At 35.0% G+C, this 24343-nt stretch overlaps 3 protein-coding genes across 3 annotated transcripts; 1 reads left to right on the top strand and 2 right to left on the bottom strand.

Annotated features, from left to right (window-relative positions):
• Nucleotides 1–35: 35 nt before the first annotated feature.
• LOC102614286 (probable protein S-acyltransferase 23) lies at nt 36–7011 on the bottom strand. Its single transcript, XM_006486797.4, has 13 exons — nt 6665–7011; nt 5934–6074; nt 5665–5777; nt 4871–4950; nt 4415–4578; nt 3638–3776; nt 3441–3540; nt 2846–2903; nt 1995–2072; nt 1785–1883; nt 1071–1149; nt 814–956; nt 36–474 (listed from the first exon to the last, which is right to left on the bottom strand). The coding sequence occupies exons 1-13, from the start codon at nt 6905–6907 to the stop codon at nt 286–288; spliced, it is 1626 nt and encodes a 541-aa protein (XP_006486860.3). The 5' UTR covers nt 6908–7011; the 3' UTR covers nt 36–285.
• A 5342-nt stretch (nt 7012–12353) lies between these two features.
• LOC102620749 (soluble inorganic pyrophosphatase 6, chloroplastic) lies at nt 12354–15755 on the top strand. Its single transcript, XM_006486734.4, has 6 exons — nt 12354–12681; nt 13680–13840; nt 14562–14662; nt 14782–14963; nt 15227–15325; nt 15423–15755. Exons 1-6 carry the CDS (start codon nt 12442–12444, stop codon nt 15513–15515), a joined length of 876 nt encoding a protein of 291 aa, XP_006486797.2. The 5' UTR covers nt 12354–12441; the 3' UTR covers nt 15516–15755.
• Nucleotides 15756–15883: 128 nt separating this feature from the next.
• On the bottom strand, nt 15884–23070 carry LOC102620485 (probable sphingolipid transporter spinster homolog 2). The gene is made up of 16 exons (XM_006486733.4): nt 22657–23070; nt 21941–22072; nt 21642–21743; nt 21265–21369; nt 21096–21171; nt 19992–20066; nt 19658–19757; nt 19514–19579; nt 19272–19320; nt 18853–18950; nt 18546–18622; nt 18292–18405; nt 18044–18163; nt 17626–17754; nt 17366–17444; nt 15884–17223 (listed from the first exon to the last, which is right to left on the bottom strand). The coding sequence occupies exons 1-16, from the start codon at nt 22800–22802 to the stop codon at nt 17090–17092; spliced, it is 1602 nt and encodes a 533-aa protein (XP_006486796.2). The 5' UTR covers nt 22803–23070; the 3' UTR covers nt 15884–17089.
• Nucleotides 23071–24343: the final 1273 nt, after the last annotated feature.

Genomic DNA, 24343 nt, shown 5'->3' with positions numbered 1-24343 from the left:
ATTACAGAATACATTTCCTTGCATGAAAAAAAGAATCAAAATTCGAAGCTTTCATTTCTTTTCTATTGATGTATATTGCATTTTTCAGAAACAGCAATCCGATAAGCACATGATACAATTTCAATGTCGAAAGGTTGGTTTATATATATCATCAACAAGAATGCCTAGGGTCAAAGATGACAGGGATTCCCACCAGTGTGAAGGGTTACCTGAGTATTATCTACAACCAAGAAGAGCAACCAGCCGAGCTTAGTAGTAATAATCAGTGTGTAAAAGTCAATAGTCCTATCTTGCAGCCAGCTGTAATGGTGGCCAAGCAAGCTCATCATCATTTGTGTAACCATGAATGAAGAAATCTGCACAATTCTTTTGACACCCATGGTTATATGGGTTACGAAACCGGCCATCTGGACCACGAAGATAATCATACCGAACAGAATTTGCCAACTCATTAGTTGTGATATTCCGTGCTATCTGCAATATCAAAACGAAAAGTACATTAATCATAAGCTCAAGCAAATCAATTGTGGACATCAACTATCTTCTATCACAATAGGTGCAACAAATTTGACAAGCGCAAGAGTGATTTCAAATGTACATTAGGAAATTCGAATGATATTGTATGGTATGTGATCATCAACTAACATATGAGTGATAACACAAAGGTATTGGTTGAATAGGACTGGAAACAAGAACATTAACAAAAGAAGAAGGAACTAATAACCTCATGCGGATCTACCCACCTTAACAGCATATACCCTCGAAAACTATTACCACAAAATATCAAAGGTCTAGTAGTCTCCAGTCAATTACCTGGTAAGCCTGTATTGAGGTCAAAGTTGTTCCGGCAATCAAAATAATAGTGTCTAAAACTAGAAACAAAACAAGACCAGGATGCACCAGCACATAGTGAATCCATGTTCCACCGGCAGGCAAGTGCGGTGCTGTCCAAGTTCCTGGCATAAATGAAATATTGCCCTTATCTTGTAAAACATAGAATATTAGGTACAAAGCACCTATACGTGTACTTGGAAAATTTAAATAGTGGGAACATGGATAAATCTACATACTATGAATAGCAATGCCGCTAGCAAGGTACGAAGTCAAAGTTCCCAAGCATAGAAAAATAAAGAAATCTCGTTTGTTCCTCTGCAAGAAGCATCATGAAAAATACGTTTAAAGATAAAACATATGCAGGTGAGGCAACAAGAAATGAAAAATGTTAAAGCTTGAAGCAAAGTCATGCATAACATCTTCAGGTCAATTATCCAAGTGGAGATTACATCAAATAAAATGTAGAAAAGTACTAAGCATTCTTGTAACAACTGGTAAAGAAACAAATATAGAGTATGGATGTGATACAAAACCAAAGAATGTCAGAGATCTCGAAATCAGGTATAATATTGAAGACTCTATGTTAGGAAATATCGCATTTTAACATCATTCTTGCAAGATCAAAGGCTATAATGGGTAAAACACTAACATAATATAACTTGGATAACATCATTCTTGGCATCACAACTGCTTTACAGAAATTGGTTTCAAAGTGCTGTACATTGCATTAAGAGGTGTGTTTCAAGTTCTATTTAAGCATAGATTCAGAATTAATAAATTTGGTCAACTTGGATGGAATGAAGAAATGTGAAGACAGACCCCAAAAGTGAGCTGTTTTGTTGTGTGCTTGAACTTTTGGTCAGTAATAACCGATTGATCAAGCTTTTCAGTCATTTCAGGAATGCCATAATCTCAATTCCATCCTAGCATAGTTCAAGCCAACCGCTTACCTTCCCAACACAATTAGATATCCATGGGCAGTGATGATCAAACTGTTCCACACAGCATTTACATGCAGGGCAGTGCTTAGAGCGAACAGGTCTAATTATCTGAAAATTAAAACAATAATAATAATAATAATCTGAGAATAAAACAAAATAAACATGCACCACAAATATATTTGTTATCTTCTTTACAAAGAGAAATGTCATCAAGCAAACCTTGCAAGTAGGGCAGAGTTGAGACCAATTTCCTGTCCATATGGGGGAGTTGTTTAGATCAATAGTCAACAAGGGATCCTGCAAATGACAATACATCATTAACGAATTAAGCAACTCTAATGGCCACCAAATGTCAATGTCCCAGTCCAAAACGGAATAAGCAGCCCTTCCACCCCAAACAATCAGCCGCACTATACAAGCAATATGTGGAAAACTACTTTATGGTAATGGATAAAACAGGCTCTTAGTGGATAGCAATAACAGATTCACATTTTGAAATTTGACTTTAATAACCCTCAGATTATTGGATCGAAGTGCTAATAAATAACTTTTGTACGATTGAATTTCAGTCCCTCACCCAGTAGTGTAGAAAGCACTCAACCATTATATGGTTTTGAAGCTCTCTTTTTCAATAAGAGATATGTTCAATTAATAATCACAACAGATCAATTGCAGTCCACTATGAAGAAACTATATGAAATCAAATACAAATCTCAGTAAAAGATTCCACAAAACACCATGATCATCAAACAACCACTTTCCCTTCTTGAATGAAAAACATTCAGGTCTCCATTCACCAAATATCTGAAGCCAGACGCAATTCCAAGAGTTAGCCTTGTCCCATAAAAGTTCACAATCTTCAACTTATCTTCAAAAATACGGCTATTGCTCTCCAACAAAAAGCCAAAAAATTTTTGACACACCAAATTTCCATAAAACCACCATCTCTCTTCCCCCAAATATGGAATTAAGACTCCTAAATTAAAATAACAAGTGCTGAACTTCTGCTGCTAATATTAGAGGTTGAACAGTATATGACATAATCCAATTCGACGAGAAAAATTTCATACCTCTGAATCTGTATGATTATCAATATCTTGTGATCTTTTAATATAACCCGGATCTTTACTGCAGGCAATTAAAAGATTTCATCATAAACTTAACTTGAACATTAAGAAATAAGAAATAATTGAGAAGCAAACTATTACCATTTATCAAAATAAACAGGGAGGGATAATATATCAAATGACATCAAGTTCAAGATAAGCAAATGCCAATATAACAGTAGTAGAAAAGAAACAACTATTTCAGTATCATTGATCAAAAGGGCACAAATATCAACTCACATTGCCTCTTTCAAACTTTAGGTTGCTTATACATAGTCAGGAAAACACAGGAAAATAGTCAAAACCTGCTGATTACGTTGACTGCAAGTCACTTTCAGTCAAAGAGATTAATGATCCCCAAACCACCAAAGAAACACAAGTTGGAATAGAAGTGCTTGATAATTCCAATTGTTTCAATTGTATAATCAGATGACAGTATCATCCCAGACAAAGGCACACGTAATATTTCCTCATTTCTTTCACATACTATATAAGTCAATACCAAAAACAAAGAATATTTCTTTATAACCTTAACATTAACAACAGTGCAAGAAATTACCTCGAACACCTATAGAACATTATAAGTGAACCAACAGCTAAAGAAACAACAGTCCATGACCAAAGTCCAAGAACAGCAGTTACTTTGGTCAACCTGGGAGCTAGAATGACAGATAAGGACACAATCAGGATTAAAATCTCAAATTTCCAATAAACCAATTAAAAACATGAAATATTCAAACACTATAGATTTCCTACCAGCCACAACTGAGTTGATGAAGAGGATGATGCAAAGGATAATGATAGAAAACAAAATCGGCGCATAACCAATATCACTTGTCTTCCGACCACAAATTTTGTCACCCCAGTGGTTTCGATGCATGTGCTGTGCATTAGACTGAAACGAAACCCGACAAAATATGTATAGTGTTACTGGTTGCCAAGCTCCAATGATGACGAAGATATAGATGATATGAAAAGAAAATAACCTAACGTTTTTCCAATACCCAATTTGGGAGTAAGGAACAAACATACTCAGCAATTGATCAACAAAACATATGAAGTGCCAGAAAATCAAATCTGAAAGTCCAATAAACCATGTTTCTAGGTGTACCCCTAATTTGTATTTGTATGACATAACGTAGATTCCATAATCAATTTTCAAAATTCAAATTAGAGGAAATTCTTCCAATTTCTGCATGATTATTTCTCTTAAGAAGTATCTAACCACTCCAAATCTAACTTTGGAAGTCATCGACAAGAAAAACGAAGGACTCCATAAAAATTGACGATAATAGTGATTTCATCTCACTTCAAAAGACAAAGAACTGAATGAAATCACAAGTTCCCTAGACACAAAAGAAAACTAGCCTCACTTCTAAACATATTCAAGAAATAAATATCTCCTCAAAGATAAATTAGTACTAGCGATTTCCATAAGCTTAAAATCCTACAGATTCAACAAATAAGACTTAATTTCAAATACTCAAACAAAAGTAAACTACCTAAGGCAAACATCAACACAGAATCACGTACAAGGTAAAGGGCGACTTGCCGATGACCTTTATCATATGCGAGCTGAGTTGGAGTAAGCCCAGCTTTATCTTTCGCCGTCAATTCTTGTTTTGTTCCAGCATGTACTAAGACAGTGCATGCTTCCACATTTCCTCTTAATGCAGCCCAGTGCAAAGGGGTACACCCTGAAAGCATTTAGAAACTTCAGTTTCACTACCAAAACGATTATCACAGCCAATAAGCTTGGTACAGTTGTGAAAAGATGAATAGAAAATAAAGGAGCTAGCTCTTTGGACGTGCATCAATGTTATTCTTTTGTAGTAATAAGATTGTCTTCATGAGTCTAATTTGTTTTGTCAGATAAAACTATTGCCACACCCAGCTGCAGTCATGGATTTTTTTCATCAAATTTAAAGATTTATAAGTTGGGAAAGCACGCCAAATAAAAGAGCCAGAGGATACTCAAAGCCCACATACCATCTTTATCTTGTCTCCCTTGGCTTGCATCTCTGAAAAGTAGTAGTCTAATTGTATCTGCAAATCCCTTGTATGCAGCCCTGGTTTATAGCACCATGAGGAGAACAATGTTTAACAGGCATTTACTATTTTCTGATCAAAGATGCCTACGGCAAGCAAAATAGTTTAAGCACTAAAACTCAACATGAACATCTTCGGCTAGTACTGACATGTTAAACATTTATTAACCTCAAGCATCCAAAGATGCCCTAGAATCAAACGGTTTGAAACAGAAACTGAAATCAGGTATTACTGTACTTGTCAAAGGTGTAAGAGAGTAGAGAAAAGGATAAGAATTTCAAGCACAAGCAAAATGGAGAAAGAACAAAAATGAAGATTCCAGCGAAAGGAAAAATTGACTTGAAACAATTACAACCATGAACAGCTGGTTCACTTTAGCAGTCACTTGCCAAGATTTAAAAGTTAAACACATCAAACATTCAAAAACATATTCAACATGCAAAACTTCATAGAACGTCAAGCACAAAAGCAGCCGTATACTAGATACTTCAAACAAATTTAACGGCATCATTAATTAATTTTCTTATATAACAAGTGTACTATTCTACATAGGCAACTATACATGTTAGGCACTTGAGCAATGTTCATTACATTTTAATGACAATCAGAAATTTTCCTGTCAACTTGAACTTCTAAGAAATCATCCTAAAGTAAAGGATCTTCTAATTTTCCGGTTAATTGTAACAGAACTTGAAAATAAAAAAAACCTGTGAAGTCAGTGATTATCAACATACCAGTGAAGAGGGCTCCTCCCTTCATTATCCGATGCATCATAATCTGCATGATACTTTGCAACAATGTGATTTAAGAAAGCTGTCTGCCCATATTGAGCGGCAACATGAACTGCCTGCATTAAAATCATATAAGTACATCTTACCGGAAATATACTCTATATCAATTTTTTTTTCTAAATAGTATCATTACTACACACATATTGTCTGATTCTCAACTTGAATTCAGTACAAGAAAAAATAAATTACCCACAAAAGCTTGAGAAATTTACCCGATACCCATGTACATCAGCTGCCTCGACTCGAGCTCCATTCTGTACAAGCACATCCGCCACAGCAATCGAACCCCTAACAGCTGCCCAGTGCAAAGCCGTCTGCCCATTGTTATCAGTTGCATTGACATCACCCCCATGCTTCAACAGCAGTCAGAATAGAATTTATAAATATTCCATATAAAACAAGAAAACCAATTCAAGAAAATATAAAAACCCGTATTAACATAAACTTTTCTATTCAAGCCCAAAAGAAAAAAAAAAAACACAAAAATGCTAAAGATACCTCATCAATCAACCACAAGCAAAATTAGTCAAAAGCATATAGAAAGTGTTTTATTTAATCTATTTCCTATTTTGACCTTTTCTTTTCAATTCTTACCACATTTAAAGCTGCAAATCAACAGTGCCTCATTTATAAAAACAACTTTCAAGTCATTGGATAAGTGAATTTTCAACAACTAAGATTTTATCCAACACGTGTAACAAATACACCTTAGAAATAACACATATTAAATGCAATCTCAACCATTCATAATGCATTAGTCCAGTAGCCACAAGTTGTACCATAACTTGTATCACAGTTTCTATTAGAGTTCCTATGTGATCTGTTGATAAAAGGTGTTCATATTACTCAAATATAAAAAGAAAATAGCAGCATTTGAAATATAACTAAAATGCCACACGCAGAGTAGCTGCACAATTAAAGCAATTGAGAAAAATTGCATTACATCAATAATATACTGCGCGATATCGGCGAAGTTGTTAAGCGCAGCCCATTGGAGAGCGAAATAGCCGTTTCCATCGGGTCTAGAGACGGAAGCGCCGTCTTCCTCTACAAATTTTCTTAGTTTCTCGAAGTCTCCGTAAGCAGAGGCGGAGAACACATCCGTTACGGCAGCTTGGTTGTCGTTTTGGTTCTCATTCGGTTTCGCTTCTGCTGATGAAACCACCTCGATCTCTGACGAAGCCATCGAAAATGATCGTGGAATCGAGAATAATTATTTCTCTGTTTTCGAGGTTTAGGGTTTACAGCCAATCGTAAAAGAAAAAAAAAATTGTGCTGATAGCCTGATACATTTTATTTTCCATTTTTTTAAGAAATATAATGCAAACATTTTCAATTAGGTCCTCAAATTTTGTAGTTATTTTATATAATTACAAACCGTTGAACGAAATAGGCCAAACAGTCCCTAAGAATAGTTAGTGATATGTAATATCATTTTTTTTGGAGAAAATCTGCTTCATTATCTGGCACATGGAGTCAAACATGGAGATTAAAGAGTCGTTAATTTTTACATCTTTACTTCTTTAGTTTGAAGAAATGAAAAAAAAGGAGAGGAGAGGAGGAAAAAAAAAGAAAAAAAGAAAAAAAGAAAATGATTCATGTCAAATTAAATAATAAAATTGAGATTGTCTCTTTCCTTTTCTTATTTTCTCTTTCCCTCTCAGCTTTCTATTCTTTTTCTCTCCTCGTATTTATTTCTACTTAATTAACCTATTTTTTTATTAATTAATTAAAATTTTGGAACTTGCTAAACTTGCATCCTTTTAAGTTTTTAGATAGCTAGCTAGAGGTAAATTTATAGGCAGGCACATATTAAAAATTGTTCAAGGTGTTTGCATCTTTGAAACTTTCCTCGAGTCAGTAAACACACTTGACAATTTACTTACACTTCTATAATAGAAGTTCTATTAGACACTGTTATCAATTGAAGAAATAGTGTTCAGACATGGGAAACCTAATCAATTTGTTTCGTCTCCAAAATTTACAAGTTAATTCTTATAGTACCATTCTTTACAATTGATAGAAATTGGGATGAGACGTGCTTTAATCTAAAGGAATAATGCCAATTGCATGCTTGTGCGAAATCTAATCAACTAACGTCTTCTTTTTACTTTACTTTCCTGTCTTTTGATTGATTCTCACCCCAAACGTTCATAAGTCTTAGCCTACAACATTCGACAAAGTCTTAAACATAGCTTTTAATTAAGCTTCGAATAAAAAATCCCAAGTTTGCTTTGCTTAATAATGCATAAATTTTGTCCTTATTCTGATTCTGCTGGCTTGGTGAGTTTCTGCAATATTCTTCTTCAATAGTATAGTCATTGTCCTTTTACCTTAGCCTTCACAAAACAATCAAAACAGGTTGTTCTTAATTTCCATCACTTCGTTTTCAGTAACCCCTTTTGTTCACTTCCCAAAAAAGGGGAAAAAAAACTGTCAACTGTTGGAGAGGCCATTCTATGTGTCTCCATTGAGACGTTGTTCAAGAATGTTGGCTGCGAATGTTCTTCAGCTATTTGCACGCCAAGAGCACATCCAAGCTGATATAAAGAAGTGAGAGAGAATGTTGAAGAAGATCAAAGCAGTGTTTGATGATGCAGATGAGAGGCAAACAGTGGTGCCCTCAGTAAAACTCTGGCTGGGGTAACTTCAAAACGCGGCCTATGATGTGGAAGACAAATTAGATGAGTTTGCAGCTGAGGCTTTTCGGAGGAACACGTCGAATCAACCTTATCAACAACATCCCAGTACAAGTAACAAGTCGTGTAATAAGCTCATCCCAGCTTACTGCACCAAATTCAATCCCGAGTCTATTAAATTTGATTGCATTTGAAATCAAGGAGATCACTTTCAGGTTGCAAGATATTGCACCACAGAAAGACCAATTGGACTTGAAAGTTCAGGAGGGAGGTTGAAAAGAGTAAGCAAATGACAAGAGACGGCGTCATGAAAGCTGAAGTATATGGCAGAGAAGAAGAGAAGAGGGCACGGTTGAATTGGTATTGAAAGATGATTCTGAGACAATTGATGGTGGATTCTTTGTTATTCCTATTATAGGGATGGGCGGATCAGGGAACACAACTCCGGCTTTGCCCGTCTACAATGACAAAACGGTGTAATCCCATTTTGAATTGAAAGCTTGGGCTTGTGTTTTGGGGTCACCAAAGCAATTCAATTCTCAATACCATTTCTCCGGAGACTGCCTCAGCCTCTGATGATAATCTAAATTCGCTTCAGGTCAAACTGAACAGTGGATTATCTGGAAAGAAATTTCAACTTTGCTTTGGATGACACGTGGAAGGAGAAATACGTAGATTGGACTAATATGAGAGATCTATTTGCCGCGGTTGCATCAAGAAGTAAGGTTATTGTCACAACCCGTAATCAAGGTGTCGCATCCATAATGGGTACTATGCCGGCTTATGAATTGAAAAAGTTGGTTAACGATAACTGTCTGCTTATATTTAGTCAACATCCCTCGGGGACCAGGGAGATTGTCCATTGGAGGAAATGCCTCTTGGAATCGGTAATTTAACTAGTTTCTAAACGCTATCTTATTTTGCCGTTGGCCAAAACACTGAGTCTGGGTTACAAGCGTTAAAGTCCATAGCACAAGGGTTGAAAAACAACAAGTCTATTGTAATTATTGAGATTTTGGATTGTCCGAATGTTAAAGTTTTACCAGATGACTTGCATATTGCCGACCATCTTCATCAATCTAAATGTCCAAATCTTGTTTACTTAGCAGGCCTGCCTCGTCAAAAACTGACTAAACCCTTGATAGTGAGGTGTAATAAATTGAAAGCGCGACCCAACTGGATGCACAATCTTCGCCTCTCTTCAAAAATTGACGATACATACGAGGTCGTCCAAACGTAGAATATGTCCTATAGCCTCGGGCACGAGGGACTGCTCAGGCTCTAACTTCAGCTTTCGCACCAACCTCGTTGACTTAGTATTGATTATGAGAAGATTTATAAGCCATTGTTGGACTGGGGATCCCATAGATTCACTGCTATTAGACAACTCATCATTGCTGGAGGGAGGCTTTTCGGGACGTGGTGTCATTTCCGCTGGACGATACATGAGGAATGGGGCTTCCAGCCATTTATAAAGGATCTGTAGATTATGAGATGATTTTTTAACATCTGGCAGCAATCAGCGATTGGAAAGCCTGCCAACAAGTTTGGTGGTCTCAAGAGGAAAGAAGGCTACATAAAATATAATGATTAATTTTATAATTGTGTTGAAATTTTGTTATGCTCTGGCATGACAAACATGATTATACTTCGAAGGTGTTTCGCCGAGACAAACGGTCGATAATATGTGTTCGTATTAAAAGAATTATTAAAAAGAAAAAAAAAACTACTTCCTTAGAAATATGTATAAACAAACTGCATAGATTCATAAGCTCATGAATAAATATACACCCTAGTAATTATACATACAGTAAATGCAAAATGATCCAAGATTCATCACATAAATTTTCTCCCTCAACCATCTCTAGATCATATCCAAAGCACAAGTAATTATCACAATTTTTAATTAATATCTCAAAATCACCTCCTCAAGTTTTAGTTTTAAATCAACCGGCCACTTTTCTGTTAATTTTATTAACCACCACAAAAGAATATATCAAAAAACTATTTTACCCTTGAAACCTCCTAAATATATTTTTCTCTTCTTAAATCAATTTAGGGTTAAAATAATCTTTTATCTTAAATTCTTTAATATTGGCTAATAGAAAAGTGGTGGTTAATATAAAACTAGAACTTGAAGCAATAAGGGATAGCTACCCTTCATTATAATTTGCTTTGCGTCAGCAATGCATTTATCGAGCGATTTCGGTAATATAAGGTGTGTTTAAGATTGAGGTTAGGTAGCTGTATTTTAAAAGTTACAACATTAAAATATTTGGTAAATATTAACTGTTGTAGTTCAAAAAATATGTTGATATGATTTTTCACTTGTATAATAAAAAATATATTATATTCTTAATAATCTTGTCATAATTATTATTTAAAATTTATATTTACTACAAATTGTTAACTTTTATTTCATAATTATATTTTTTTTCCATAGCAACTATAGTTTAAAAAATACAACACCTCAATTCCAAGATCATACTCCTTGAATCGAAATCTCTGTTGTTAATAAAAACTTCTATTAGTTTGTAAACGGCAATTTTATACTGAAAATTAATTCTATACTTTTTTTTTTTAAAGCTAAGCCAACTTTTATTGACGACGAAGTAACTACACGTCAAAATAAGTCTACAGCAACATAACTTTACACATAAGCCAACAACGCATAAAATTAATTTTTTGTTCGTTAATCCATCACCAAAATACAAAGAGATTTACCAAATAAGACTAGATTCATCCCCGTTTCTATTAATTTAGACCCATATGTTAATATGATTCACGTAATGAATCTCAACATAAACAACAGTCAAGATTCATGAATTTCAAAATCAATCAACTTACAGTGAATCATGGAGATTTGGCCCTTTGGCCCTCCCCCCCACCCCAACAACCCCGGGGTTTTCATCATCCCAATAGATTAATAACATACGGCTCCCTAATGTTCTACACTTTCTTTGGAGATATCAATTTTCAAATTAATTGAAATAGGTCGTCCTTCATTTTTCATTTTTTCCTAGATATTTACAATTAATAGTTCACTGGAAAATAAAAAAATATTTTAATTGTGACATGAACTATAATGTAAGAGGGGCGTAGGAATTTTTGCAATGATAGGATAAGACTTGAGTCTATCCCCTTAACATCAAGATGACAAGCTTTAATTATATAACATATAGTTGAATAGTCATTATTTAGATTCCTTAAAATAAGATGATTTATTTCCTATTTGTATGTAAAAAGACTTTAACTATCCCTCTATTATTCAGCTATAAGTTGTTACATTATTATGGTCAAACTTTAAAATTATTAGGGCAATTTAGTCAATTAAATAAAAATAAGAATTAAGGAAAGAATGAAGATATTTGATCTCACCAATTTCTTCTCTACACCCTTCTTTAATTAAGAAATTTATTATCTAAGTAATTTTTAATAAAATTACTTAATTAATTCTTTTTCCTTTTTCTCATCTCCATTTCACAAATTCTCATAAATTCATTCAAATATAATTTTTTAGTTGTAAATAATTGATATCACAAACTAAGTGAAATAAAACACACTATTTAAAGTTGAATATCAACAAATATATATCAACCATGTAAAGTTCATAAATATTAAGAAATTAATTTTTACTAAATACAAAAGTTAATGAATATCAAGAAAAAAATTCTTATATATAGAATTGAGTGTTTAGTTTACAAAATGTAAGAGTAGAGAAAATATGTTAATTTTGAGACAAAGAGATTAGTGAAGAATAATTTTGAGATCTTTAAATTAAAATTTTTTTATAATAAATTTAATTTTTGAAAAAGTATAAAGAGAAAATTAGCGAGTTTTAAATAGTTCAATCTTAAGGAAATTACTTAATACCTATGGATAAACTATATTCTAATTTGAGAAATCCTAAAACTCAGGGTGCTGCATGTTATTATTGAAAAAGACAAAAACAGACCAACCTGTTACTCTACTAGTACTTGTGCTCCTGTAGTCCTGTGGCCTTAAAACACTTCCCAGTCAAATCTCCAAAACTCATTCCACTTTCTCACTCACTCCCACTCACAGTCGCCAGTCAGCAGCCATGGCAGCCGCAAAAGCGATAAGCCAAACCACTTCTTGCTTGCTGTCCAAAACACCCTTTGCTCTGAAACACAAATCCCACATCACAAATCTTTGCTTTGGTACCAAAGGAGTTGCTTTTCCGTCAAAGAGGCTGTTTTCATGTAGGGCTATTTATAATCCTCAGGTTCAAATCACAGAGGAGGGCCAGCCTGAAACTCTAGATTACAGAGTCTTTTTCGTCAACAATTCTGGCAAAAAGGTTCTTTTTTTTATTTAGCAAAAAAAATTCTATTTTGTGTGTTTGGGTTGCCGGAAAATGTGGGAAAAGAAAACTATTCAATGGGAAAACTTGGAATTCAACAGGTTTTAGAGTTAGGCTATAGTTGGAATGAGTAGTTGTTGCTTGAAATGTTTCTCTTATACCATGTTTGGCTGCTGGGAAAATGTTGGGAGTGAAAGAAAAGGGAATCTATTGACAGGTTGATGCCAAGTTTTAATTTCTTAGGAGATAATCTTTTGCATTTGGATATATGTTAATTTGGGGCAAATTTGTCTTCGAAAATTCCAATTGATTGTCATTGTTAGTTTACATATAATTTTGCTTCTGGGTTCTGTTTGGGCGATTAAAATTTGGATGGAAAGGAGGAAGACGAGTATAATTGGGTTTTTGGGTTTGATAATTGTATTTTTTTTAATGATTGAACGACTTGATTATAAGAAATTTGGTCTTATTCATCTGCCAATTCGCAGCTGTCGTGGATTGAGTTCATTGAAATTGGATTAATTTTACTTCTTCTCATTTCTGAAAATGAGCAAATAGAACACACAGTAAATGTGGTTGAAAATCTGAGCTTCATGACTAGTTTTGGTCGAATTTGGTGGCTGATTGAGGTCAGGCATATAATGAAATATCACAATTATGATTGAAAGAAATCTGTGATTAATTTATTCTATTCTGGAAAACTACTGGGATCTGAAACATCTTGTGAATAAAATGGTGAATATTGAGAAATAGGAAGTTTCCAGGAACTAAGTCTATGAGGGAATAAGGGTACAACATTGGATAGTTGGATACCCACGCATTTGTCTTTGACGGCTATTATGAATTATTTTTTAACTTTTCTGGATTCACAACAGATGAATGTTCATTTTCAATTGAGTTTTATGTATGAACTTATGAATTGAATTTCTTTAACAGTTATAGCAAATAGTTACATTTTGTGTGCCTACTAAAACATACATGTCCTTGCCATGCAGGTTTCTCCCTGGCATGACATACCGCTGCAATTGGGTGACGGTGTTTTCAACTTTGTTGTTGAAATACCCAAAGAATCAAGTGCAAAGATGGAGGTTGCTACTGATGAGCTATACACCCCTATTAAACAGGATATAAAGAAGGGGAAGCTTCGATACTACCCGTAAGATTCTCTAATTTCATTTCTTGTGGGATGTAGTTTGTTCTCATTGGTCAATGTGATTGAATTTCTAATTTCCTTGAACAAAAGCTGCTTTTGTGTTACTTCTAAGATTGCTAGCTTGCTACACCTGATCAGAACATATCTTTACAGTTAAACTGTTCAAATGTTTCAACTCATCTTAACGAAATCCTGATTTCACTGTTTGAATTGACAGCATAAATCCATCTCCATTTTTTCTCCGTTGTGGGCATATTTTGAACTGAAAAATAGGGTATACAGTTTTCTGTCACAGTCTCAAAACTCTTTAAACTCATTTAGCTTCCAAGTGACCTTGTGTATTAGGCTAATTTGTACCTCCTGGGTAGCCAAGTCATTGGACTTATTTGTTTCATACACCCAGTATGTTTCCTTGTGCGATGTTCAATTAATTTTCCACATTCTTAAAATCTTTTAAACACACAAGTGGTTTCTATCAATATAATTAATACTTTGTACATCATGAAGCCTTATCTGAAGTCTGTGTGGAGCTCCTATTCGTAGCTTTAATCAATGTGAAACAATCTACTCCACAGGCTTTTTGAAATGAAATGTGCTGTTTTAAGTTCAGTTGTATCTTCTCTCTCCTTGTAACCAACAGTCCATTTACTGGATCATGTAAATTTGTTTATTTGAGTATTAAATAGTTGACCATGTTTTCAAATCTCATGTGTTTGACCCTTAGATACAACATAAATTGGAATTATGGATTGTTTCCACAAACATGGGAAGATCCATCTTTTGCAAACTCTGAAGTTGAAGGGGCATTTGGGGATAATGATCCAGGTATTTGACTGCATTTCTGTTTCAACTTTTGGCCTTTACATTCACACTTCTGCCTTTACTTGTTGTACCCTAAGTTGAGATGCCTATTCATAACCCTCCTCCCTTGCTTTATTTTTCAGTTGATGTTGTTGAGATTGGTGAAAGAAGGAGAAAGATTGGTGAAATTCTTAGGGTCAAGCCCTTGAGTGCCTTAGCCATGATTGATGAAGGTGAACTTGACTGGAAAATAGTGGCAATTTCATTGGATGATCCAAAGGCTGCCCTTGTAAACGATGTTGATGATGTCGAGAAGCATTTTCCTGTAAGTAATATTCTAAAAGAGTCGCAAAAGAAAGTGATTATGAAAATGATAATAATAGCTGCAAATATCAAGTACATCAGCTATAGAAAGAATGCAAAATTGGGTGGGCTGAACTGGAATGTTGGCTCTTGTTGGAGTAGTGAATGATGGATTGATAGCCAAACTGTTGACATTTTGTTCGTTTGTGCAAACGTGATTATAATAGCAGTTACAAACAATAGCAGTTACAAACAATCTTAAGTCATTCCGGTAACTTGTTTCAGGGAACTCTCACGGCGATCAGGGACTGGTTTAGAGACTACAAGATCCCCGACGGAAAGCCTGCCAACAAGTTTGGTCTCGGCAACAAGGCTGCAGACAAGGTAATCCTGTAATCTGGTTGACCTTCTATTCCCATCATCATTAGTATATACACGTCTGGACGACCTTCTGATCTTGATCCACGTGCATGATAAACAGGATTATGCTTTAAAGGTGATCACCGAGACAAACGAATCATGGGCTAAACTTGTAAAGAGGTCGATTGAGGCTGGCGAGCTATCGCTTGTATAACTGCAACTCATCGGAGTTGGTGCTTCTGTAACTGCTACTCATCGGAGTTGGTGCAGCTCGGCTACTTCTCTCCCATTGTTGAGTTTTGGATTGTCTATTGATCATGTAGCTGCTTGCATTATGTACTACATGTGATGAACAAAATTGAAGAACCATTTTTTTGCGGATTTGAACATTATTTTGAATCCTTTAATTTCAGGCACGTCGTGGAATAAAATACTTGGGGTGTAGCTCGGATAATTCTGTCTTACATAGTAAAACATGCTAGTTCGGAGTAATTGCCAACAAAAGCAGCATTTGTCACCTAATATTTGCACAAAACAAATAGGGTATTTGATTTTAAAAAAAGAAAAGAAAAAAAGAGAGACTTTGATAATGGTTAACGTATCTGAAAAAAAGATTAATGGTTATGTACAGAAAGAAAGGATCAGATTTCTTATGTATACACATTTGATGATGATTGGGAAAACTCAAAACACTGATGCTTGGTGCTTCTACTTCACCAGCAACTGAGTTGAAGGGCTTCTTCAAAACTCTTTTCCAGAGCAAAAGAAGAGGAATCCAGATCAACAACAGCAGATGATTCTTTGCCCTCAGTTCTTCCTTTGAGTATGGCATAGCCTTGTGATACCCATTTGGCTGCTGAAACTTTAATCACCAGAGAAGATGCTGCTGCTGCTGCTATAGCATGTGGCCTCGAACAAGAAGGAAAAGTTGGCGATGAAGAAGAAGAAGGCTTGTAACTGTTATGGTAACACAATGTTAACATTGCTGCTGTTGGTGCCATTGAAACAAAACAAAAACAAGAGCGTATTGATTAGTTCTGATTTGGAAGAAAAAGAAAAGAAGAAGGCTTTTCGTATAAAAATGATCTAGTGAGGAGTGAGAACGTTGTTGTTTGCTGCTTATAATCTGAAATAAAGGGAAAAGAGACAGCTTTTGCAAAACAAGCAAAAGAATCTATGGGCCCGATTGCCTTTGGTTTTTAGCATATAAATATACAGATAGCTGATGGATTATAATGGTTTTTCCTAATGGTGATGGTTCTTTAAACTTCTTATCTCACGTTTGAATTGAATCCTGCCTTTGGCAAATGGAGTCTCCGTGGGCTCAAGGGAACCTGGTTTTCATAATACTACCACCACAGTTGTTTAAGTTGTGGGAAGGAGGAGACTCGCTTTAGACACGTGTCTGACACGTGTCGGACTTAATCCCTTACTCTTTTTTTGATCGAGTTTATAGTAGACGAAAAATATCTAAATTCTAATCGAAGTGACAAATGACATGGCACTTAAAAGGGGAGTTACAAAATCAACCCAATTTGCTTAGTAGGTGCTTTTGTAAATTGAGTAACTTGGGCTATTTGTACAAATTTCCGTAACTGTTATTCTTTAAAACATTGATCTGCAAATTGCTCCAAGAACAGAGTCTCGCACTTTCTTTTCTATAAAACATTACTTACATCAGAAGTAAAATTAGAACCTAAGAAGAAAAGAACATCTAACCTATACACTCAAGAAATAATGCCTCAAAAAGGAAAAAAGAAACAAAAACAAAAAAGTTATTAAGAAAATTTATGGTTCTGCACAAGCTTGTGTTGTTTCCGCTTTCTCATCTTCAAGCAAAGGAGTTGTCTTCGATCTTTCGATCCTGCTGACTTTATCCTCATTATCTTCACTAAATTTATCCACACTGTGCAGAAATATTCCTGTTACGTTAGACAACTGTTAGAATGATTACGTGGCCACTGGATTTCAAGGTAAGAAAAAAAAAATGTCATTAAAGTTCTGCAACCTAACAGGGAGAGAGTTAAATTGTTCCACGCAAGAAAGTATCAAACAAGCACCTACCAATAAACCAAATTGCAGCCGCTGGAAACAAAATAGCTGTTAGAATAAGAGCAGTCTCCCTCCAATTGTTAACTCGGTCCTGCCATGAACATCCGCAAAGTTAATCCATCATAGAGACATTTGAAACATGTAAACGCACCAATGCAAAGAATAGAAAATCTTACAGCTTCAGAAACTTAAACTCTTATGGGAACACAACATTCTACCATCATCTATACCAATTTCAGTTAACTGTAAAGACAAGGACTATGAACGCAAACCTGAAGGACCCCAACAAGTGGTGAGGAAGGAACGTCTCCAAAGATATGAATGCTCACAGTCGAGATAGCCATAGAGAGTGGTCGGATACTTGGTTTAACACAGTGGAGACATATGAAATTTACAGGACCCTGCAAATGAGACAACTGTTTATCAATAGAGTTACAATAACATGAATTTTAAGTGTTTCAGTTCTTGGAAGGCAAAGCTTGGGAAATTCCAATCCAAGATTGCCATTTGAAGTCATTGAAAATAAAACTTATATACTAGCAGAACACATAATCTCACTGTTCATAAGATTAATGCATTGTATTTTCTTCATAGTGAATGAAAAGCATGTAATAACTGCAGTAGCAAAATTAACTAGAGGCTCATATTGGTAAAGACAAGTGTTTTTCAGCTTGGGAGAAAAAAATACACCTGAGTGGCAAAGACTAATAGTTCACCAACGGCGAAAAGAGCAAGAAAAGCATACATGCTCTTTAAACAAAAAGCACTGAAACAAAATGCTGCCCCCAAAAATGTTGCTGTGGAAAGAAGCTGCAAAAAAGAACCAGTTTTTGTTATTCCCATATGACCAACTGCCCAACCGGGAAAAATATAATGCATGAAGTAATTGACAAAGAAGTATATGAAGAAGGAAAAATTTTAAATGCTTGAGCATTTACCTTAAAAGCATTACAGATTGTCGAATCTATGAAATCCAGAACAAAACCTCCTGCTAGTGTACCGAGTACGCCACACACAACAGTAATTCCTCCAAAGATCATATCTGCATTGTTCTGCAAAAGATCAGGTGCTATGGAGCTTTAGTTCAATTAAAAACTCAATCAATATATGCAAACATTTGAGATCATAACAGAACATTCATATTTTAAATGATATGAAAGCTTTGATGTCACATGAAAGGTAAAAAGCTTACCATGTTATAAATGTTTTTACCAGCTTTAGGCCCCCAATACGAGTATGCCCCTATGACGAAATTGTATGCTATATAACCTGCAAACAGCCACCTATATTCTCAAAATATTTTACATGCAGTGACATAGTAGAGCAATACAGCTATGGAGATTAGTACATCCTGGATAACCCAAAATGAAATTTGTGAGCAAAAAAGTTCTATCTGCAACTTGCTATCAGTAACTGATTTTTCTGAGAGAATCCATATAACAGAATGCGAAAATAAGCCACCTAAAGAATCTTATGAAAAGAAGACTGAAAAAAAGTACCTAGAACGTTGACAACGAAAACCTTATCCCTCAAAAGCACTTTCATGTCTTTAAAGAATCTTACGAACTGATTCACATTATTCGATGTAGCTTTAAACCTGGAACATGCAGCAAAATATAATCAACATTTTCTAAGTACAAATATATCAAATGTTATCGAATCTAGAATTACATGGAGTGATTATATAATTCAGATCACAAAAACTTATTAAAGTCAACAATTAGATCAACAAGAAGATGTTGGGTTAGTTGTTTCGAATTTTTATCTTTCTACAAAACCCAATGATTAAGGACAGTTCCACACTTAATACTGTATCATGGTAGAACTTCTGCCATGAAACTCAAGTCAATACAAACAAATACTTGGAAATGCAATCATAGACTATAAAAATCACGCAATTCAAGGTTTATAGCCTCACCTGGATCTTGAATCTTTATTGAGGTTTTTGTCATCCCGTTCTCCCCTATCTGCATCATCATAAACTCAGAAAACTAACAAATACACTATTTCACTGTACACCAATTTTCTACAATGAGATATTTGTAAGGCATCAAAAAACTAATCAACCCATCATAAACCTACGGCTTCTAGTTGAGATAAAAGAAGCTAATCTGCAAATTATATTTAACTGTCATTCTTCACTACTGCAATGAGTGTCACCTTGGGCTTCTGGAAAAGCTATCTCTATATCTGTGAATGCCTTTTTTGATTCTGCAGGAGCAAAACCTGTATCCAGAAATTATTTAGAAATAGCTGGAAGATGCCTGCCAGATCAAGAAAAATCTGAATGTAAAAAACATGCACCTTTCAGCTGCAAAGGCTTCATTACAAAACCTAGGACAGCAAATGGAAACATCAGTATTGCCTCACCCCAGAATGCATAGCGCCAGTTATAATGACCAACCTATTAAGGAAAAAAAATGGGGAAGATGATTGTATTTTAATCCTTATAAAGACAAGAAAAAGCATTCTGAAAGGGCAACAAGAACAAATGATGATCAACAGAAAATATGAACGATACAAAATGCTACAAAATGATCACCTGGAGAGTTGTAAGAAAAGCTAAAGTTGTTTAGAATGTTTGAGAAGAACTGTATTAATCATACTTGAACAAAGAAAAGAAAAATAAAAAACTTACCCAGCCACCATAAACATAGCCGATCGCATAACCAGAGGGTAAACACATGTAAAATACTCCAAGCCACGCAGTTTTCTGAAGCAAATGCAGGGCATAAGACACAGGTTATACAGATGAAGAAAGTAAATAGAAAACGACCACTCTGATTGTCAAAAATGAATGCAGAAATTGATATTATATCAGAATGAGAAGCCATTAAGATTTTGAAGAGGGCTTAAGTTTTGAAAGATCTTGAATTAGTTTATCACATCGACAAGAGAAATTAGAAATCCAAAGATACACTAAACAGAAACTTTTTTGTTCACTCCTTCCAAATGCATCACTTCTAAGATGGGCTTATATTCTTCAAATTTGAAACTAAGATGGGTAACTCAACTTGCCACACCAAAAGGAAATTGAAAATGTAAAATAATATAAAGAAGACTCCCTTCAGTAGAAGTTTGGATTCTCTCTCACTCCTATAGAATACTCCTTTGCAAAGCATGAACAAACTTCAATCACTCCTACAGTCTGCTCCAAGTCATGTGTTGCAGGTATAGGGAACAATATAAAATCTAACAGGCCAGAGCATACACCAAGAGCAGAAGTAGAGAAAACTAAGGATTGGCCATGGCTCTTCATGTAAACAAGTAATTTTCACAACGTATATTTGTAGTTGACTACAATATCATAACTCTAAAGTTTTAGAAACTTGGGAACTCCGCACATTTTGCATTGTAATCAGAGGACCAAGTCTACAGCATGTTAGTTCTAAAGTCCAAAATCTAAAATCTTATGTGACTGATTTTAGAGAAAGATATGATGAAATAACCCAAGAGAGTGCTTTTTTCACCCCTATGAAGAGTGAACAATTGAGCTAGAAAAGCATTTGTGCTTAGTCCATATTTAGATGAATGGCAATCTGCCCTTCATCTAGCAGAAAACTATGGATGAAATAATACAATGTTGTTAAGTTCCTATAAAAATAAAAAAGTTACTAAAATAGAAGTTCTTGATGAAGATTACATGACTTCATCCATAATTAAATTTTATTCAAAATTAACCCCCTGAAGTTAAACATAAACAGCTACTGTTTCATTGGTAAATTTCACGGGGAAAAAAAACCTTTGCAACTGGAGCGTTATCATCAATAAATGGTGCTGCGAGACTTATAAATGAAGCCTCACCTACTCCAACCAACCTGAAGACAATCAATAAAAGATCTAGTGAATATTTTAAAACTGCTCCTCGGTAATAACAAGAAGAAAGGAAAATGGATACGTTAATAGCTTACATCCGGCAGATTGCAATCATCCAGAAACTAAATGAAAAACCACAGCCAACTACAGCAAGTGTCCAAACTGTTAATCCAACTCCAATGAGTCTAAATGGATTTACACTGCAAAGTTTCATGAGCATATAAGGATTCAACCAAAAAACCGTAATAGTAAATCAGAATTCAACATTTGGAAAATACTTCAAAAGCTGAGAAAAAATCCCAAAAAGTTATCATTCCAATTCTTATGAACCTGGCAAACTATATTCACTCTAGGACTAAGATTCGCTACATGATTACACTAGAGCCCACATCAAGATACAAGAACATATGACAACAATGCCTCTCACTTGGGAATACGGGTTGACAACAATGCACCTTATAAATGTCATTACCTTCTTGCTAAGGAAGCAAAGATTGGAGAAGCCACAAGAAGTCCAACCATAAAAGCAGATGACAGAACACCATCCTGAAAGTTGTTTAAGTCAAAATCCCCCCTGTAAGTCGCAGTAAACCAAACATTGGTTAAAAAAATTGCATATTCCAGTAAGATCTGAGACATGCGAATGTAGCGCACATGTACAGATAGCTGAGCTTGAGTTGACTAGTTGAAGGAGGACATATAAGGCAGTCATGCACTATAAAATGCAGATTAACTCTACAAATTCAAATGAAAATACCAAGTAAATCTTACTGTATTCCGGTACCAGGAGTGCAAGTACCATTTGCAGAGCAATTTTTGGGGCTTCCATTCACACCATTGCTTGCAATTGTTCCTCGATCCACATAATTCAACAAGTTGATGAAACAGAAAATAACTAGAAGCCTGAGAAGAATGGCAAAGTCAGTTATAACTTACAAACCCCAAGAAAGAACCGAATCTTTCATGTCCTAGCCCAGTGTCTCAATTAATTAGCAACACTTAGAAACAACAACACAATCGACTCCACAGTCACACAACATGTAACCCTTCTTCTTATACCCCAAAACGGAAGCAACAGCCATTGTGCTGCTACTGTATATGTCTCCCCCTTTAAAGGGTCATTGTTAGAATAATCAGGCCAATCTTGCCTTGGGTTGTAAACAACTTGGCTTATAACACAATGCAACTAATCATTAGATTGGAATTCAAACAAATTCTAGTTGAATTCAACTGAATGCGAAGTATTCCACTTCTGCTGTTCACTTATAACTCAACTAAATTAAACTTCATTTAACTGAAACAAACCCAATTCCCCCGGAAACCCAAAAAAAAACTACCGAAACAAAAAGTCACGAGGAACCAACCTTCCCGTTTTCTTTCTCTCTCATTCCCTCAATTTTTCTTCCCACATTTTCTCAGCAGCCAAACAAGCACCAAACACGAAAACTCAAAACCACCATTAACGCCCAAAAAAAGAAAAAAGGTACCTTCCGGGTGTGAACCATGATGGCTTTGGAGGTGATAATGTGAGTGAGTTTCTCACCATCCCTGTGTCCTCCACGGATGGGTTTGTTCTTGGTTCCGCTAAAGACGCAGCAGCTTTTTCCTCTTCTTTCGCTTCCTTTTTCGCCATTACAAAAAGCTTACTTAATACGCTTATTGTTATGATACTTGAACGGTGGTTGATATGAAGACTGATGGTTGAAGAAACCACCCAACGCCTTCAGCTTTTTTATAGGTTACTTTCTGCGGGTGGTAAAAGCGCTTTTTGACAAAATCATCTTTTGGAATTTTATGCGTAGTCCCGTAAAATAAGTTGAGATTCTGTACCGCAACCGTAGTCCTATATTTTACCAACGTCCTGTACTTAGATTATCAATCGTATACATCTAATTGTAATTGTATCTCCAACTGCTTCCATCGTCTGATTGCGACACGTGAATTACAAAAAGATATTTATGATCATAAAATTAGAATTTTTCTTTTTTTTTCTTAAGAGGATATCAATGATTAGATTACGTTTAGATTTCATATTTCGGATAACGTTTCAGTTCAGTTCAATTAAATTGAATATGCCCCTTGAACTGTTTATCCTAATCTTATTTTCGAAGATAATATTTTACTACTGTTAAAAATATTGCTATCATTTTGTTTGTACTTGGAGTGATCATCAATCTATGATCATCACGTTTCACTATCTGGCTCTTGCCTTGCCTAAGAGAAGCAATATTGTTGGCTCTCGCTAATCACTGAACTTGGAAGTCAATATGGGTATTTTTGACAAACTGAATACAAGTCTGCGTACGTCGATAACAAAAACATTTCATTACTAGTGTATAATAACAATTCTTTTGGCCACTCGGCCTTGGGCCGAGTTGTCAGGGTGTGGAGAGCAGAGCAGTTTGAACCCTCATAAATATACGGTAAGGGTATTTCTTTCCTTAATTAAAATTGAATAAAGATAATCTTTTTTCTTACTCAAGAGTGAGGAGTAGATATTTCTCGAATATTTATGAGGGTTAAAAATCTGGGCAGAGTTCTATTAGTATTGATGTAAGTTGGTCCCAGTAATAATCTGATTTGTAAATATTAGTTATAGTCTCATATAATATGAGTTGTAGTTTAAACAATAGTATCATGTAATAATAAAAAAAAAACAATTCTTTTATTGCACTTTTCAAATGTCGCTTTACACATCTTCTTAAGTAACATCATCACTGTAAAATAAAAGTGATTAACATTTCTATTAATGATACCAACCATGTTACTTACATGATGCAGTGCTTCTATATATATACCAGCAGTTGTGATGGTAATGTATATACACTTTTCAAAAAGGCAGACGAGTGAGAGCTTCAGGAACAATCTGCTTGCAGGAAAATTTTGAAATTGTCTCAGTTCTGGTTTAGCTTCTGCTTCTTTCCTTGTCTTCTAAGCTTCTCCTCTGTCTCTTCTCGTAATTGTTCAATTTGATCCTCCTTCCTTGCAAGTTTTGCACTGTCAAGAGATACAAACGTTGAATTAGAATCCAAATGCGCACATAAATGATTCATAGAGAGACTGTGAAAGAAGCAAAATTATTTTTGACATTATCAATTAAGGCTGGAAAGTGCCAAATATTATATATAATAGTAACCATTTACAGTTGTTTTGAGCGACCCTCTTTACCTTTTT

This window comes from Citrus sinensis, chromosome 8, assembly GCF_022201045.2.
Source record: "Citrus sinensis cultivar Valencia sweet orange chromosome 8, DVS_A1.0, whole genome shotgun sequence".
Taxonomy (NCBI): Eukaryota; Viridiplantae; Streptophyta; class Magnoliopsida; order Sapindales; family Rutaceae; genus Citrus; species Citrus sinensis.
The sequence above is the reverse complement of the archived record's forward strand: the minus strand, read 5'-3'. Positions and strand labels throughout refer to the sequence as shown.

Coding starts and splice junctions, on each gene's coding strand:
- LOC102614286 (XM_006486797.4), bottom strand. CDS start 6,907: ATGGCTTCGTCAGAGATCGAGGTGGTTTCATCAGCAGAAGCGAAACCG. Junction 6,075..6,664: donor TCGCGCAGTATATTATTGAT/GTAATGCAATTT, acceptor CTGCTGTTGAAG/CATGGGGGTGATGTCAATGC. Junction 5,778..5,933: donor CTGATGTACATGGGTATCGG/GTAAATTTCTCA, acceptor ATTTTAATGCAG/GCAGTTCATGTTGCCGCTCA.
- LOC102620749 (XM_006486734.4), top strand. CDS start 12,442: ATGGCAGCCGCAAAAGCGATAAGCCAAACCACTTCTTGCTTGCTGTCC. Junction 12,682..13,679: donor TCAACAATTCTGGCAAAAAG/GTTCTTTTTTTT, acceptor CTTGCCATGCAG/GTTTCTCCCTGGCATGACAT. Junction 14,663..14,781: donor ATTTGGGGATAATGATCCAG/GTATTTGACTGC, acceptor TTTATTTTTCAG/TTGATGTTGTTGAGATTGGT.
- LOC102620485 (XM_006486733.4), bottom strand. CDS start 22,802: ATGGCGAAAAAGGAAGCGAAAGAAGAGGAAAAAGCTGCTGCGTCTTTA. Junction 19,580..19,657: donor GAAGCCTTTGCAGCTGAAAG/GTGCATGTTTTT, acceptor TTCTGGATACAG/GTTTTGCTCCTGCAGAATCA. Junction 17,755..18,043: donor TATTAGTCTTTGCCACTCAG/GTGTATTTTTTT, acceptor TCTCATTTGCAG/GGTCCTGTAAATTTCATATG.